This window comes from Arvicanthis niloticus, chromosome 1, assembly GCF_011762505.2.
Source record: "Arvicanthis niloticus isolate mArvNil1 chromosome 1, mArvNil1.pat.X, whole genome shotgun sequence".
Taxonomy (NCBI): domain Eukaryota; kingdom Metazoa; phylum Chordata; class Mammalia; order Rodentia; family Muridae; genus Arvicanthis; species Arvicanthis niloticus.
The window spans coordinates 99,480,982-99,497,652 of record NC_047658.1 but is presented as its reverse complement, the minus strand read 5'-3'; the positions used below and the strand labels follow the sequence as shown (position 1 = coordinate 99,497,652).

The window sequence follows — 16,671 nt, the reverse complement described above, 5'->3', positions numbered from 1 at the left end:
TTGTCTGTCCCACTGAGGGGAAGCCTTTTAAGAGGTAGCATGCATAGACAGGGAACCAACACATGGCTCATATAATATCTGGGCCAGGGATTTTGAAGAAGCTTGATTTGATGCCAGGATATTTAGTCTACACCACATGAACCAAAATAGCCATGGAAGCATCATAGGCATAGTTATAATTTCACTTCTCCTTGCTGTAACCAAATACCTAACAAGAGGCAAATTGATGGAAAAATCCATTTGTTTGGGCTCACAGTATGCAGGCACAGTCCATCATGGTAGCAGGAGCCTGAGGCAGCTGTCACTGCTCAGGAAGTGACAGAGATAAAAACCAGGATGCAGAGAGATGAAAGCCGTTCTCACCTTTCTCCATTTACTCTGTCTGAGTTCCCTGCCCATGGGATGTTCTGACTCGCCCCTCTTTTCCAGAATTTTGAATTGGTTGCTAGCCTGGTCCAGAGCAAGCACCCAACCAAGAGTGGATAGAGTTAATACTGATTATGATTATCAGGACCAATCAATATGTGTTCTGCTCAGCAATATAGCCCTCTATTGCTTAATAAGCTTGATGTTTTCTCTAAGTTTTTAAGATAAAGAAGTTGATTCTTTAATTCTAACATTCAGAATGAGAAGGAGACAGAGGACCATGAGTCACAGACTAGCCAGTGCTACTACACAGGAAGCTCAACCCTGTATCAAAAACAAGTTGTTGGTTTTTAACCTACAGATTTCCACAAGACACGCTTTTATTGTTTAAAGTGAAATATGTAAACATGCTTATTTTATTTGCAGTTTAGAGGAAGGCAGGCAGGCTGTACTTTTGTTTTGATTAATTTTTTTGTTCTTTTAAAACAATTCATATTTTGAAGCAGAGTCTGACACAGCCCAGCCTACATTGAACCCCATGAGTAGCCTAGGGTGACTTTGGACCCCTGAGCTTCTTGCTTCCACTTCCCAAGTGCTGGGATTACAGATGTGCACCATCAGGTTACGTGGTACTGGGTAATGAACCAGAACTTCATACGCACAAGGCAAGCTCTCTAACAGCTGAGCCAAGAGCTAAGATCCCAGCCTAGGAAGGATATATTTTGAATTTATCTTTCACAAATAAAGTCTCCAAAATGGTTTTGGAGTTTGTGATTATTTATTCTTGTTTTTCAGTTTTATTTACTTACATTATTATTATTATTATTATTATTATTATTATTATTATTATTCAGATGGTGTTTTCTCATGCAGCCTTGGCTGACTAGGAACTTAAGGGCCTCAAGTTTGCAACAGTCCCTCTGCCTCTGCCTCCCAAGTGTTAAAATTGTACCTGACTCTGGGGTGTTTTGTTTTAAAGTGGTATTTGTTTTTCTTGGCATTCAGAGTGCAAAGCTCCAGTGAGGAGGTAAACAGCAGTGTTTATAAATGACAGCAATGAGGGCCTGGGATCAGGTAAACAAACTATTAATGATGCTGCTGTCAATAGTTTCCGTTTAAAATTCAGTGTCTTTATTTCTTCCCTCTTCATAGAGTGATTTGAGTTGAAAAAGCACATGGGGTAAGCCATCTGAGTATCAAGTAGAGGAATGTATCCACGCCTGTCTCCATAGCCAATGCCTCCCTTTGGCCTTCAGCTGTGTCTAATGAAGCTGTCTCTTTGGCATGTATGTCCTAACCTGTGGGCTGGCTCAAACAGAGAACTCCACTTGTATTTATTTCAGGAACATATGATTTTATCTTAGGGACCTGAATGCAGCTCATAGTATCACCCACCCTCCCTCTGCATAAACTGCACATTCTTTCTCTCCATTGTTAATCCTGCTCCCAGGGTGGGTGGCAGCTTCTCAAGGCTGTGCCGGAATTACAGGCCACTTTGTTTGGACAATCGCTTGAGAAGCCTGGCACCATTGATTTGCATCAGTGCCTCTGGAATAGCCTTTTGCCATCTCCTTAAAGATACTATCTAAGCTGTGAAATTCATTAAATAGCCCCAGAAATGGATCAGGTTATTTAACACAACATCCCTAATGGCGCAATATCTCAGCTGTCCACACTGATAGCGAACATTGTCTTGGATAGCGTTATCAGCCCAGGACACCCGCTATGAATATTGATCCTGGGCTTGTTACAGCCATCACTTGCCATCAGGACAGGTCAGAGTTGGAACCCACCTAGCATCAAAGCAATTTAAAGACAGCACTCAAATGGAATTTTAATGCCCAGGCTGGGGGAAGGGGAGAAAAAGAAAGAAAGAAAAAAACAAACAACCAAATCAACTTTATGCACAGAGGGAAGATGGCTTGCCCGATGTGAACATACGTATTATAGAGAAACATCCAGGATCACACGCATGTCATAACGTTAGTGAGTCAAGCACTTTTTCTCAGAAGGGAGGTTTCACTGCCTTATGATCTGTACAAAACACGTAGCCAGGAAAAAAGAAAAGACTCTCTTAAGCTTTCTGCTTCCACTCCCCTATCAGCAGAAGGACTTGCTTTGGGTGTTTGCCTGTGGGCTGAGTGAGTGAGGTAGTGTTGATGGAGACACATCGATGTTTCTCCCTTCTCATTTATTACCCAGAGCCAAGCACTAAGCAGAAGTCCTGGAGGCTCACACTGTGGTGAACAGACCTAAGAGAAATGGTGAGAGGATGAAGAGAGAATTTAAAACGGGCCACAAGAAGTCCTGCCTACGGATCTGCAGGCTACAGAACGTGGCCTCTCCGTTCTTCTCTCCAGTTGGTTACTGTCTCCTTTTTGTCCCTTTTTCTGTGTTTAGCACCATAGACTTCAAAGGAAAGATGACTCCTAGGAGAGGAAACACTTTATATAATGTAAACAATAACAAGGAAAGACTATGTAGGTGCAAAGAAATGGTCCCAGTTCTGTGTGATCGTGGCTGGGGAGGGGGTGCCGTTCCTCTGCTTTAGGATGTGGGTGTCCCCTGGAACACTATTCACCATTCCTATGGAATGATTCAATGTGTCTTCCAGAGAAAAGAGTGAGACAAGGAACCATGGAAAATCACAAGCCTTTTATTGATTCCTGAATGAGTGACCTTAGGCAGATCTTTCCCAGGTATCCTAAAAACTTAATTGTGTGTGTGTGTGTGTGTGTGTGTGCGTGTGCGTGTGCGTGTGTAAAAAGGTAAAAAGGAATTGGGGTCAGTAGGGGAGGAGAGAGAAAGAAAACGGAAGACTTAAAAAAAAAAAAGTGGGAACTAGGTGAGAAATGGTTATCCAAACAGAAAACAAAGTATATGCATTCCAGAAGGATCTGTGATTTGCACGCATTGTCCCTTGGGCCGACCTCTGGGGTTGTCTTTCCTTGAGTTTCACAGGGCGCATATTCCCTTGGCGGGTTGGGGGGTGGGGCGCTTGGGAGGGGTTCTGGTGGGCTTGGTCTGGGCACTTCCTTCCCTTCGCTTTAAAAGCGCAATCCGTCTTTACTTTAGGACTGGAGCTGGTTTGAATTTCGGCAAGGCTTTAAAGTCGGCAGGGAATATGGTGGCCACCTCTAGGAGGAGCTGAAAGGTTTGAATGAGAAAAGCTACAAGGAGAGAGCCCCCCCCCCCCCCAGGACACCTCTTTAATAACAGATTGTATTAGCAGCTCCCAGCACTTTAGTGAGGACGGAGTCCCCTCCTCTTCCTACTTCTTACCTGCGCAGACAATATTAATTGTCAAGACATTGTCTGGGAACCGCATGGGGCAAAGAAGAAAGGAGCGGCGGGGTCCGAGGTGGCTCTGGGCAGAGGGGCTAACGCTTCAGAATTTGTCGCTGAAATGAAAGACTAAAACTCATAGCTGTGACCAAAAAGAAAGAAAAAAAAGAAACAAACAAACAAACAAACAAAAAAGGAATATTATCATGGGTGTGAATAGTGCAGGCTTTCCCTCACCGCTGATGCCGGCTGTCCTCCTTGGAGACTTGGGGGGCAGATGGGGCCATTTTAATCGTCTCTCTTCTCTGATCTTAAATTCAAACCTTTTCCTTCTTGCGGCTGGGAAAGGACAGGGCCAGAAACCCAGAGAGTCAATTTCTGATGTTAATGGTGGAATCTGTGACTGTGAAGAAGTCCTGATGGGCAACGAAAATGGTACTCTGGGTCACTCAAAGGAGGGATATCCACCTTTAGCCAAACCACTTAGCCCTAAGTCTTCACCCCTCTGGGCTGTTGTATTTCCTCTAACCCCTTTTGACTTCTGGCCCTGCTGGTCTTCTGAGTGGAAAGATTCCCCAAGAAGTTGTTGTTTTTTTTTTTTTTTTTTTTTTTTTTTTTTTTTTTTTGTTTTTTGTTTTTTTTTTTTTTTTTTTTTTTAACGTACATATCCCAAGCCATCAGGGTGGACTGAAAAGCCCTGGCCCAGTCCAGACTCTTGTCATCCTCAGTACCACCGCTCATCTTTGAACCTCATTTTCCTTCTCTTTGAAACCCAGACTGTGGTCCCAGGCCACGCCCACCTCACAGAGGGGATGCTTAGAAAATCAAAAGAGAGTGAGAAAGCCCCAGGGCTTTATAAACTGTAAATGCTTAGAGGCTTTAAAATTTCTAAGTAATTGTGCCCTAAGCCTGTGGTTACTGTGGTTCAGGGATGGGGCATGAGATGCACCATGCATCATTGCCAAGCAATAAGGCCGGGCCTCCGTGGCATCTCCAGGTCAAAGGCAGATGGCAAGTGCCCCAAGAAAAATAAGTAAACTTCAGTTAGGTGAATGTGTGTGCAGATGGGATACCGAGGATGGAAGTCTACCTCACGCTCTTCACAAGTCTCCGTAGCATGGGAGGACGTTCCCGCAGCATGCCACCGTGACCCCACGAACCGGGAGCACGCACTGGCGTGCCAGGGTCCCTCTAGTCCAGGTCAGCGGTCGCCCCCCCCCCCCCCCGCACCCTCACCCTCGATGCCCAGGATACTCCCGTGGCGGCTGCAAGCTCTCCCTGCAAGTGGAAGGGGTCTGGTCAGCGCAAGTGCCAATCCTCAAGCAGCCCCCCGCTGCTCTCCTCCCGCCCCGCCTCCTTGCCCCCCTCTCTAGCTTCACTTGGCGGGGAAATTCCAGTTCGCGGCTGGAGAGCTGTAGCTGAACCACTGCTGAAGATAAGGCTGAGCGCATCCATCCGGGACCCCGCACGGCTGGCCTCCGGCCCGCAGGAGGCGGGCATGCTGGCATGGCAGGACGGCGGGGCCAAGGCGGCCCCATCTCACCACAAGATCTCCTTCTCGGTCCTGGACATCTTGGATCCGCAGAAATTCACGCGAGCTGCCCTCCCGCCAGTGCGTCTTGCTGCTCTGGAAGCCAAGAAAAGTTTAGAGGAGGTGGAAGCAGGAGAAGACGCCTGTTCGGGGAATCCAATGGGGTCACAGGAGACCCCTGGTAAGAATGTGAGGCGGTTTTAAGCCTAAAATGGTGTGTGTGTGTGTGTGTGTGTGTGTGTGTGTGTGTGTGTGTTAGTCAAGTAGCCTGGAAATTAGAGAAGGTGCCCCCGCGCAGGTGTGAAATGAAAGAGGAAGAGGTATGTGCTTCTTTCCTGAACACCTGCTCAGTGGATGAGCGCCACAACTCAGACTAGCTCACAGAAAGTACAGCTCAGGCTCACGGACCTAACGGAAACCTTGGCGAGGAGCTGGGATAAAGGTTATGAAAATGCCTTCCAAGTATATAGTGTCATTAACACCACTCCCATTTTATGTATGGGGCAACCGAGGCTAGGGCTTTCCCCGGATTAGGTGCTTATTTTCAACCACTTGGAAACACCTTCAGAGCTCATGCCTTCTCCTTTCCCGGACCCAACAGGGGACTGGGGGTCTCTCTTCTAGACCTTTCCCTCTTATCCCTGAAGTTGGTGGACACCAGAGGAAGGGTTCCAGAAAGTTTGTGGCTGGAAGAACTTAAGACAGCAGGATTCATGTTGAGTGGGACATGGGCATGGGATTGGTTATTTGGGGAGATGCCTAAGGTCTAGGGACTCAGGTCCCAGAGGAGGCTGTATGCAGCACAGACCCTTCCTCCTCCTTTCTAAGTTGGGAGGTGATTGTCTGGGGCCCCCTGAAGCCTCTGGTGGCCTGGCTTGGGTCCCGGCCCCAGGCCTGGATTAATTGTTTGGATGCTCTCTCTGTGGGGCCGAGCTCCCCGCCCCCTAACTCCTTGATCGATATTCTATTACTGGCGCCTGCATATCTCCTGCCCGCAGCTTGCAGGTACTGACTTCAAACCCCCTTTCCCTGTCTGATCCTAATATTGTTCGATTAAAACTTACCTTTAATAGATGACATCTATCGATCAGGCCCCGGACAAATCTGAAACTCTATTAACACGACTGGAGAGAGAAGATGGGAAAGGGGGAATTTCTCTTTTTGGAGGGATGGGGGTTTAATAACTTCTTTTTTAATTGCTAGGAGTTGCACAGCAACATAGGCTTCTAGGGACTACGGAGATTCAATGGTAAACGCACTTGACATTCCCTATCGTAATGCACAGCAGACTTTGCTCTTCCCGGCTTGATACAGTCACTATACTTTCTTGATACGGGGTGCCATCCAACATGTACTCCCTATGTGCTTACTTAATGGCCGATTTGTGAAGGGCAAGAGGACACAGTACTCCTAAATCTGCTCTTTGTGTGGATTCAGAACCGAAGAGGGCAAAGTGGGCAGAGGGGAGGAACTGGGAGTTGGATCAAGGGCAAATCTGAGTGCTCTGAGGGAGCACAGGGTTTGGGGGTGCCACTGGGTAGAGTTGTTACGGGCTTCTAGTCACCATCCTCTTCTCTTTTAGATGCAGTGGGCCGAGGCACTGACCCCGCGTCTCCGGTGGAGGGCTCCGAGGCGGAAGAGGAGGAGGAAGCTGAGGATGCCGGGCGCGCTCAGCGGCCAGAGCGCTGGCAGGGTGTCCACGCGGGCTCACCAGAGGCCGGGGCAGTGGCGGTGGGAACGGAGGAGAGCAGCGCGGATGGCCTCCCGGCGTCCCCCGGCTCTCCTGGTTCCCCGCGGCCCCGACGCCGGCGAGCGGAGTCCAGCTGCGCCAAGCCACGGCGCGCGCGCACCGCCTTCACCTACGAGCAGCTGGTGGCCCTAGAGAACAAGTTCCGAGCCACGCGCTACCTGTCGGTGTGCGAGCGCCTGAACCTGGCACTATCGCTCAGCCTCACCGAGACGCAGGTCAAAATTTGGTTCCAGAACCGCAGGACCAAGTGGAAGAAGCAGAACCCAGGGGCCGACGGCGCGGTGCAGGCGGGAGGCGGTGCGCCTCAGCCTGGGACACCCGGCGCGGTGGCGGGGAGCGGTGGTGGTGCCACTGGGAGTAGTCCAGGCCCACCGGTTCCTGGCGCTCTGCCCTTTCAGACTTTCCCCACCTATCCTGCGACCAACGTCCTCTTCCCTGCCGCCTCCTTCCGGCTGACGACCGCTGCCACCGGGAGTCCCTTCACTCCTTTCCTTGGGCCCTCCTACTTGACCCCTTTCTATGCTCCACACCTATGAATCCGGTACAGCTGCGTAGTCAGAATTCACGAGTGATCAGTATGGTGACACGGGTCCCCGCTTCACAGAGGGGCACTGACCGCCCCCTCCTGGTGTGTTGGTGTCTGTGTGCCCCTTCCCTCCAAGCTGCTGGTGACGCCACCAGAGGGCGAGGAGAAGCCACCTGCTGGACTACAACCACACAAGCCACTGAGGGGGTTAAGAAGGTGTCCAGACCAGGCTGTTTTAAAAACTTCCAGCTTCTGGACCTCATTCTTCGCTTTCATTTACTGCGAGGGCTCTGTTTTAAAAGTGTCTGGGTATTCAGTACCAGACTAAATAAGGGTTCCCAGGATGGAGACCAGAGGGAGCCAAGTTGGGCACCAGTTGCTAGCACCAAGGACTTAATCTTTAAAGGTTGCAGTACATACAAAGAGGAAGAAACGTTACTTCCTGGCGGTGGAAGTGGCTCAACACAGTACTCCCAAATCCTGAACAAAGCTGGCGCAAGAGGAACCCAAAGCAGATGCAGCTGTTGAATGGGCTGGTTTCAAGATGCATGACTCAGCATTTCTAGATCCTCATTTGAGAGTCAGACTTGAGCCAGTTTCTGAAGTTAACTTGCAGCTTGTTCTTCAGAAAGCCACGACCACGCCCCCCGCCTTTTTTTTTTTTTTTTTTGGTGCAGACTCCATTTGTGCCCTGAAGTTGTTCAGCGCTGTACCTAGACTGACCCGGACTCAACTCTGTTGCCTCACAAGTTTTGAGAACAGCTTAGACAGACCACAGCAGTGCCCTAAATGCACAGAAAGGACAGTAAAGGGAGCAATGACCCAAAGGCTATCTTGAAGTCTGTGTGTGAGCCTCTGTGATGCACAGTGCTTGGTACTCATCTGTCGGTCCTGCCACACCTTCACGGACTTTAAACTGACAAGCTATAGCAAAGCAAGCTCCAGCAGCAGGCATTGCAGTCAGGCATCTGACTATATTTCTGAAAGCACAAACATAACATATTTAGATAACCTGAGAGTCTGACTTGGAAACAATCCTTGTTCTAAATAGATTCCCCCCCACTCCCCCATCCCCGTTCGTGATGGGGAAGAAGTAAAAGTTGGAAGGGGTCTGGAAAGAAATACTTGCCAAGTGTAAGGAGTTATTGTGGAGGCCAAAACCTTGTTGGGAATGGACTCAAGGGTACATATGTTCTAACTGCCGCTTTCTCTGTTAAAACCAAGCAAAGGTACTCTGTAAAATCTCTTCCCCGCCCTCTCCAGCTTAGTTTGAAATACTCACCAGTTTTCTGTGTTATTTGGTCTTGTAGTCACACACCTCAGAGACCCAGATGACCCCATCTACCCTATTTTGTGTTTTATCCTTACTTTTTTTTAGTAGTTTGATGACAGCCAATGCCTAAATGAATAATGTATTATTCCTCGACAGCCTGTACTATTAAAAATTAAACATGCCTGGCAATGGTGGTGGACGCCTTTAATCCCAGCACTCAGGAGGCAGAGGCAGGTGGATCTTGTGAATTTGAGGCCAGCCTGGTCTACATAGCTAGTTTTAGGACATCCAGGGCTACACAAAAAAACTCTTGTCTCAAAAAACAAACAAGCAAAAAATCCCCCCAAAAGTTAAACCTAATCATCAATAGCTTGAAGTTAAACATATACATTGGAATTATGAACATTATAATCTAGAAACAATTCACTTTAACTATTATGAGAAATGATAGGAAAGTATCTCTCCTTTCCTCCACCTTAAATGAAGCTTTCATGTTCTGGGACTGTAAGATTTCAGAGTATGAATTACATCATTGTATAACTGATAATTAGATTCTTTTTCTTCTATTCTGAAGAATAATTTCTCCAAACATTGTATTGTAACTTCTCAAAGGACAGCTGGTGCCAGATGAGATTAGAAATGCAGTTTCTACAAGAGGAGCACAGTTTGATTCACCGAGTGTGATACTGATAAACTCTCTTCCAGTGACTACTCCTCAACAGCAACACCCATATCTGTGAACAAAGAACTTTAAATAGGCAAAGATCTGAACAAAGAGGTCAAAGGTCTGTACAAAGTGGGAAAACGGTACCCTCTCAGGTACCAGAATCATGGGCTTCAGAGGAGGTGGGGACCCAGCCTTATGCTGTCATTACCGAGACCCTTCCTCATTCCACACGTTGTCAGAGTGATGCCAGAAATGTGTAACTTTGGACATATTACAAGACCCAGTAACATTTACACCAACTCCTTAAGACTTGTTTCTATTGATGTGTTGGCCTAATAAATTCTTTTTGTAATCATTTTTGATTAATTATTCCTCATTATTAACAAAACGTTTTAACAGTTTTATAATCATTAGAGAATGTGTGTGTGTGTGTGTGTGTGTGCGTGCACACACACTTCTACCAGTTAACATAGCTAATGATAATAATACTTCTTTACAGCTTCACACTAGATGTACATTTGTAAGTATTTTTTACAGAGACATTCATGGCTGTTCTAGCAAAAGTAATACATCTTTGAAAATTTTTAATTTCTGGTCTACTTTCTAAATCAATATCTGCCCATCAGGTTTCTAGGACATTAGTGTCCCCAGCCTTACTTCACAAATTTCTAATACTCTACTCCCAACCCAAGAGGCTGATAGATACCTTTTAAAGTCTAACCATTCACTCGCCATAGATGTCTGTGGGTAAAAGTGACAGTTTTTGGTTCTTTCTAGAAGCCATGTAACCAGGGAGCCTTTTTAAAGAGAGCAAGTAAAGAACACCTCTCATGTTAAGAGAATCCCAGTTACCTCCTTTTTTTTTTTTTTTTTTTTTTTTCATTTTGTAGGAAGGGGATGAAACACTCTCACTATGAGAGATTTGCTTGTCAAAGAGCTTTCTGTAAACCAGGCTGGCATAGGATTCATGGTGATTCTCAATCTGTGTGCCTGAGCTTTTTTTTTTTTTTTTTTTTTTTTTTTTTTTTTTTTTTTTTAAGAAATATCATCATCCAGGCCTAGTAGCAAACACCTGTAATTCTAGCACTTGGGAGGCTGAAGTAGGAAGATCACCATGAATTCAAAGGTAGACTGGGCTGTTTGAGGCCATCTTAAGCTACAGAGTTAGACCAATCCCCAAAACAAACAAGAAAAACCATCTCTCAACAGCCTAGTGTGTACTACTGTTGGGAGAGTAACATGAGAATTCCAGTAAGTGCCGTATACACTTAAGAGGACATTGACAGTATCCAGTCTGTTATGCAGATTCAATGAGCAACTCAGCTCCTCAGAACTGAGGAAAGCTTCTAGGTACCAAAGGTAGGCAGCTGTACTGGCTGGTTTTGTGTCAACTTGACACAAGATGGAGTTATCATAGAGAAAGGAGCTTCAGTTGAGAAAGTGCTTCCATGAGATCCAGCTGTAAGGCATTTTCTCAATTAGTGATCAAGAAGGGATTGCTAATTGTGCATGGTTTCGTCCCTGGGCTGGTAGTCTTAGGTTCTATAAGGAAGCGAGCCAGTAAGTAACATCCCTCCATGGCCTCTGCATCAGCTCCTGCTTCCTGCCCTGCTTGAGTTCCAGTCCTGACTTCCTTGGTGATCAACAGCAATGTGGAAGTGTAAGCTGAGTAAACCCTTTCCTCCCCAACTTGCTTCCTGGTCATGATGCTTGTGTAGGAATAGAAACCCTGACTAAGACAGCAGCCAAGAAGATACAAGTTCTCTCAGGCTCAGGTAGGAAAGCATAATTTAAATCATGGCCTCTGACTCCCCAGGATTTAAGACAATCTGGTCCTCCATGGGAACATGACTTTGACAGATGGTGTCTGTGCCTCTGTTTCTCCAGGATAATGTCTCTCACAGAAGGCAATCTTGGACATTCATATAGGAAGCACTTAGTTTAGTACTTGGTAGGATGATGCCATTCTAGCTGAAACAGACTTAAAAAAAATCTGGATGTAGGGGCAGGGATGTGGCTCAGTGGTTAGAGAGGTTGCCTAGTATATGTGAGGCCGAGGGTTCAGTGCCTAGTGCTGATATGCCTAATTCCCACCATTTGTTTGCAAAATATTTGCTTATTTACTTTGTTGTATAATGAACATCCAGGAAAAATGAATATAGAAGATGTGTATACATTGGAGTTGTTGAAAAAAAATTTATTTTTATTTTATGTGTACGAATGGTTTGTCTGAATGGATGTCTATGAACCACATGTGAGCAGTGTCCATAGAGGTCAGAAAAGGGCACCAGAAACCTCAGAATTGGGGTTTAGATGGCTGTGAGCTGCCATGTGCTGGGAATTAAATCCAGTTCCTCTGGAAGAGCAGAAAGTACTCTTAACAATTGAACCATCTCAACGGACCCCTTCATCCTCTTCTCAACAGAGTCTCATGTACCCTATGCTGGGCCTTGAACAAGCTATGTATGCAAGAATGACGCTGAACTTCTTTTGATTATAAAGCAAGACTCACCCAGTTACTATTCTATTTGAGTGTGTTTGATCTGGCTTCTATTTGCTTAACATTTTAGTTTCCTCCATGTTGCTTTGGGGAGCTATAGACATTTCATGTTTGTAACTGTTGGTGATTTTCATAGATTGAATGCTTCAGCTTATCCATTCTACCATTACTAGGAAACTGCACACTTTCCAATTTGAGGCTGTCATGATAGGCACGGTCCTGGACCTGTCCTTTGATACATGTAACATCATGTTCCCTGGGGTAATACATCTAAGGGTGGGGTCCCTGGGTATCTATATATACAGTCTAGATTTAGTAGAAATTACTGGTCTTCCTGTGTGGGTGAAACAGATTTCATTTCTTCCTGCAGTGACTGAGCACTTCTGTGTTCATCAGCCACTTGTTGCTTTGTTTTGTTAGTGCTGAATATTGACCTAGAGCCTCATGCATGCTGGACAAGCAAGCACTCCACTGCTGAGCTACAGCCTCATGCCTGTCCTGAAAGGATGACATAAAGCCCATTTGTCTCCATTTAGGGACCAGGCCTGATTTCCAAAAGAAGGCCATTAAGGCACCAGCTCCAGGAACAGACCACAAGTCCCAGGAACTAGGCTATAAGGCACCATCTCCAGGCACAGACCATAAAATTCAAAACAAGGTCATAAAACCCCCTCCCAAAGAACAGACAGTGGATAGCCACAAGAATGGGGGAATATCTTATCTCAGTGTGGACCATCTGTGCTGGGCAGTCTTATCTCATCCTATGGTTAAACATTCAGGCTCCCTATAAGAAGGCCTATGCCCCTTTGTCTGGGGTTGCTATTTCAAAGAATAGCTGACCCCACATGCTGGTTGTTTATGCTGCAGAATGAAAGCTCTGTCTTTGCATACTGTCTGAGTCTGGGGGTCTTCCTTCAGCAATTTTCAGACCCTTAAGCTTATTCCTAACACTCTGGATTGCCTTTTTTTTTTTTTTTTTTTTTCATTCTACTGATTCTGCAGGGTAAGGATAAGTGCCTTGTTTGGTTTTAATTTTCATTTCCTGGAGAGAAATAATTGCTGACACAAAAAATGGCCTTTGGGCCATTTGTGTATCTGCTTTGGTGATGTGCCTGATCAAGTCTTTAACTGGTTAGTCCCTCCCCCACTTATTAGTAAAATAAACTGAGTCTTTGACAGGAGGTGACTTGTCCAAAGTTGCATGGCTAGTAGAAAAAGATCAGAGGCAGGCCTGATGAGCCTAGGATGGTTTAAAGTATGTGTGGGCTGCCAGTCATATGATGTATTTGATTAAAGGGCTGGGAATAGAGCCCCATAGAGAGCCTAGCATGCATGGGAATCCTAGGTTCAATACGCAGTACAGGAAAACAAATCGTGATTAAAATATCTGTAATAATTTGAGAGCTGTGTGCTATTCTGAAGCTAAGGTGACGAAAGTGTCAGTATGGAATGAAAGCTGCACCCTCGCTCTTTCCCTGTCCTATGTGAAGGCCTATGTTGTTTTTAGGAGGAGCTGACAAACTCAGTACCACCCTATACCATTTCCCACCATCAATGCGTGAGGGGTCTGATTTCTTCTCATGTGGTGAGCAACACTTGTTATTTTCTCTTTGACTTGTAGTTTCTCTTGTCTTTCTAAATCTATAATTTGGATCTTGAATGTCTCCCATAGGCTATATATTAGAGACTTAGTACCAGCTTGAGATGCTATTAGGAAATGGGAGGGTATTCAGGGCGTAGGGGCTTGTGGGAGAAAGTTAGGGTTTATTATTAGTATTATTATGATCATTATTGTTTTGTTTTTCTAGACAAGAAAAACACCTTTTTCCCTTTTTAGACCAGGCTGGCTTCAAACTCAGAGATCGGCCTGCCTTTGCCTCCCAAGTGCTGGGATTAAAGGTGTGCACCACTTTACCTGGCTAGAAGTTAGGTTTTTAGGGTTGTCCTGGTTCTTCTCTTCTTGCTCTTGGCTTTTTTTTTTTTTTTTTTTTTTTTTTGTTTTGAGGTAAATTGACTTCCTTTGTTACATCTTCTTGCCATAATGGAAAAAAAAAAAAAGTTAACTAACCAAGGATTGGGGTTGCCCAACAGCTTCCTTACCGAAATACCAGGTGTTGTTAGAGTAACCAGAAAGGAGACTACTCTAATTCACAACTAAAGCTTTCAGGCCTTTAAAAAAATTGTTATGTTCACTAAATATGATGACCCAGGCCTTTAATCCCAGCTCTCAGGAGACAAAAGCTGATGAATCCCACTGTGAATCAGAGGCCAGTCTGATCTACATAGTGAATTTCAGGACAACTATAGCTCTGCAGAGAGACCCTGTCTCAAAAAATAAACAAAAATTTTGTTCATTCATTTGTGTGTGACTTCCATAGCACACATGTGCTTGGAAAGAGGGGTGCATATGTGCTATGGTATTCATATGGCGCTCAGAAGATAACCTTTGGGAACTTCTTCCTACCACATAGGTCTAAGAAATTAAAGTCAGGTCACCAGATGTGGTGGCAAGCACCTTTACCCATGGAAGGTCTCACATTGGCCCAACTTCAAGATCTTTTTAAGCTTGTGAGAGGCCAAATCTTTTAAGTTCGGATTCCATTTTAGAAAACCTGACCTAAGTTTGAACTCAGGTAAACTAACAGGCTGGCACCTAGCATTAGTTTCCAAGTTGCCTCCCCAACAAACTCGAGCCTAGCTCCAGTCTCTAGGCTAATCCCTAACAAGACCAGCATTTCCAGATTATACTGTCAGCAACACCAGTGTCTCCAGGTTATTCCCCCAACAAACCTTCACCCCCAGGTTACAAGCCCATGCCCTGCCTAACCATCATCAATGCAGAGGGGAGCAGATATTAAGTTTATATGGCTCCCAGCACCAATTACTTTAAAGGCCACAATAGCTTTCCAATTAGATACTTGCACATATATCCCCTGCTTGCTGCTTACTATAAAGCCTTGCCCCCATAGACATTCGGGGGTCCCTCACCACCAAAATCATCCTGCCTGATGGTGGTGCATTGTGTGTGTGTGTATGTGTGTGTGTCCTAGTTAGCTCAAATAGAATAAAGACCCTGAGGTGAGTTGCATCAGATTGGCTCCTGTATGTTTTTTGGGGGTCTCACGAACCCATTTCCTTAGCACTGCACTTGTTGGCCTTTTGTTGTTGATTTTGTTTGGAGAAATGTTCAAAATCTTTAGTAATTTTTTAATTGGGTAGCCTGTTTTTTGTTATCTAAGTGTGTGTCTGTCTGCTGCAGTCTTTGTTTTGTTTGTAGGTGTGGAATCAGGGCCTTGCCCATACTAGGCAGATACTCTATCACTACTAAGCTACATCCCCAGCCCTTGCTGTTTTTAATAAAGGATCTTCAAGTTCAGGCTGGCCCTGGACTCCAGATGCTTCTGCCTCAGCTTGTGAGAGTTAGGATTAGAGGGCTGTGCTGTATCAGTCCCAGCTTGTTTTGACTGTTCAAACTCTTTTAAACTATTCATTCATTTTTATTTTATGTGTTTGCCTACATGCATCTATGTATATCACGTGCATCAAGTACCCTGGAGGCCAGAAGGGGGCAATAGACCTGCTGGGACTTAAATCCAGGTCCTCTTAAAAGAGCAGTAGCAAGTGGTCTTAACGGCTGAGCCATCGCTTCAGCTCCTGGTTTAGGAACTCTTCTGCCTCTAAAAGACTTTATTAAAAGTATCTTACTGGATTAGAATCAGACAGGACAGCGAAAAGATGTCTCCTTTGTCTCTAGCTCCCTTCTTCCTTTCTTTTTCTCTCTTTTTCCTTTAAGATATCTTTCTATGTTCAAACTCCTTGTATCCCAGATACCCCTCCTCCCTTCCTTTGTACAAATATTACCCGAGCACCTACTGTGTGCCAGGTGCTTGCTTCCCTTAGCTCTGGGAATACAATGGAAAGACTCGGCCTTGGCAGTGAGGAGATGAGGTATGGGAAGGTCACAGCCAGGTGAGTAGCTGTGCTAGAACACGTAGCAAAGGTCACGACTTCCGTGGCAGCTGTCTCTGTACAAAGAAGCAGTGTCTTTAGCACTGATGACATTTGGATGCTAGGATAGAAACAGTTCTGTGAATTTCTCCTTTGCCAGGTTTGTTCTCTATATATCTGGCTTTCATGTGCAAAAACCATGCCAGCTATTTAAGACACCCAGAGCATAGCAAAAGCAGCCCAAGCACGTGGTGTTGCCAACCCGAGGTCCTGTGTTTTTGATTGAGTCATTTCTTCCTTTCGTCAAACCATCAGCTTCTGTTATGGATTTCTGGTTTTCTAAATTACATTCAAGTAGAATGACATGCAGTGATTTAGAGAAATCTCTGTCTTGGGCCACTGACACGGTTCTGTGGGTAAAGGCACTTGCTATACCCACGTGATGGAAGGAGAGAACTGATTCCTACAAGTTTTCCTCTGACCTCTCTACCTGCACACTGTGACACCTGCTCTCCCTGACTCAGAATAAACAAACACACAAACAAAAACAGATAAATGTAGAGAAATTTGTCTTCTTGATAGTAAGAACCATAAATTCATGTAGTTGGAATCTGTTCTGATTTTGAAACTCTTTGAGTTTTTTTGTTTGCTTGTTTCTTTGGGGGTTTTTTGTTTTGTTTTGTTTTTCTGCTATTTTTGCTTTGTTTAGCTTTTTCAAGTGCTGGGATTAAAGGCAACACCACTGCCAAGCTTGAAACTCTTTTTTTTTTTTTAAATGACTTACTTTTTAAATTTTTATGTGTGTGAATATTCTGCCTGCATGTA

The 16,671-nt window shown here is 45.2% G+C and overlaps 2 protein-coding genes across 6 annotated transcripts; one reads left to right on the top strand and one right to left on the bottom strand.

The window, feature by feature from the left end:
* Positions 1 to 2,203: 2,203 nt before the first annotated feature.
* On the bottom strand, positions 2,204 to 6,784 carry LOC143434160 (uncharacterized). Of its 5 annotated transcripts, none has more exons than XM_076912054.1 (6): positions 6,247 to 6,300; positions 5,195 to 5,278; positions 4,888 to 4,929; positions 3,889 to 4,067; positions 3,649 to 3,767; positions 2,204 to 2,795 (listed from the first exon to the last, which is right to left on the bottom strand). In XM_076912054.1, the coding sequence occupies exons 2-5, from the start codon at positions 5,221 to 5,223 to the stop codon at positions 3,670 to 3,672; spliced, it is 348 nt and encodes a 115-aa protein (XP_076768169.1). In that variant the 5' UTR covers positions 5,224 to 5,278; positions 6,247 to 6,300; the 3' UTR covers positions 2,204 to 2,795; positions 3,649 to 3,669. The 5 variants fall into 5 exon arrangements, 2 of the variants coding, with proteins under 2 accessions (XP_076768169.1, XP_076768158.1); XR_013103458.1 differs by lacking the exon at positions 2,204 to 2,795 and adding an exon at positions 3,001 to 3,513 and having other exon boundaries at positions 3,649 to 3,780; positions 6,247 to 6,784; XR_013103466.1 differs by lacking the exon at positions 2,204 to 2,795 and adding an exon at positions 3,001 to 3,513 and having other exon boundaries at positions 3,649 to 3,780; positions 3,889 to 3,990; positions 6,247 to 6,784.
* Nkx1-2 (NK1 homeobox 2) lies at positions 4,944 to 9,716 on the top strand. Its single transcript, XM_034523563.2, has 2 exons — positions 4,944 to 5,363; positions 6,765 to 9,716. Exons 1-2 carry the CDS (start codon positions 5,150 to 5,152, stop codon positions 7,466 to 7,468), a joined length of 918 nt encoding a protein of 305 aa, XP_034379454.1. The 5' UTR covers positions 4,944 to 5,149; the 3' UTR covers positions 7,469 to 9,716.
* The last annotated feature ends 6,955 nt before the right edge of the window (positions 9,717 to 16,671 follow it).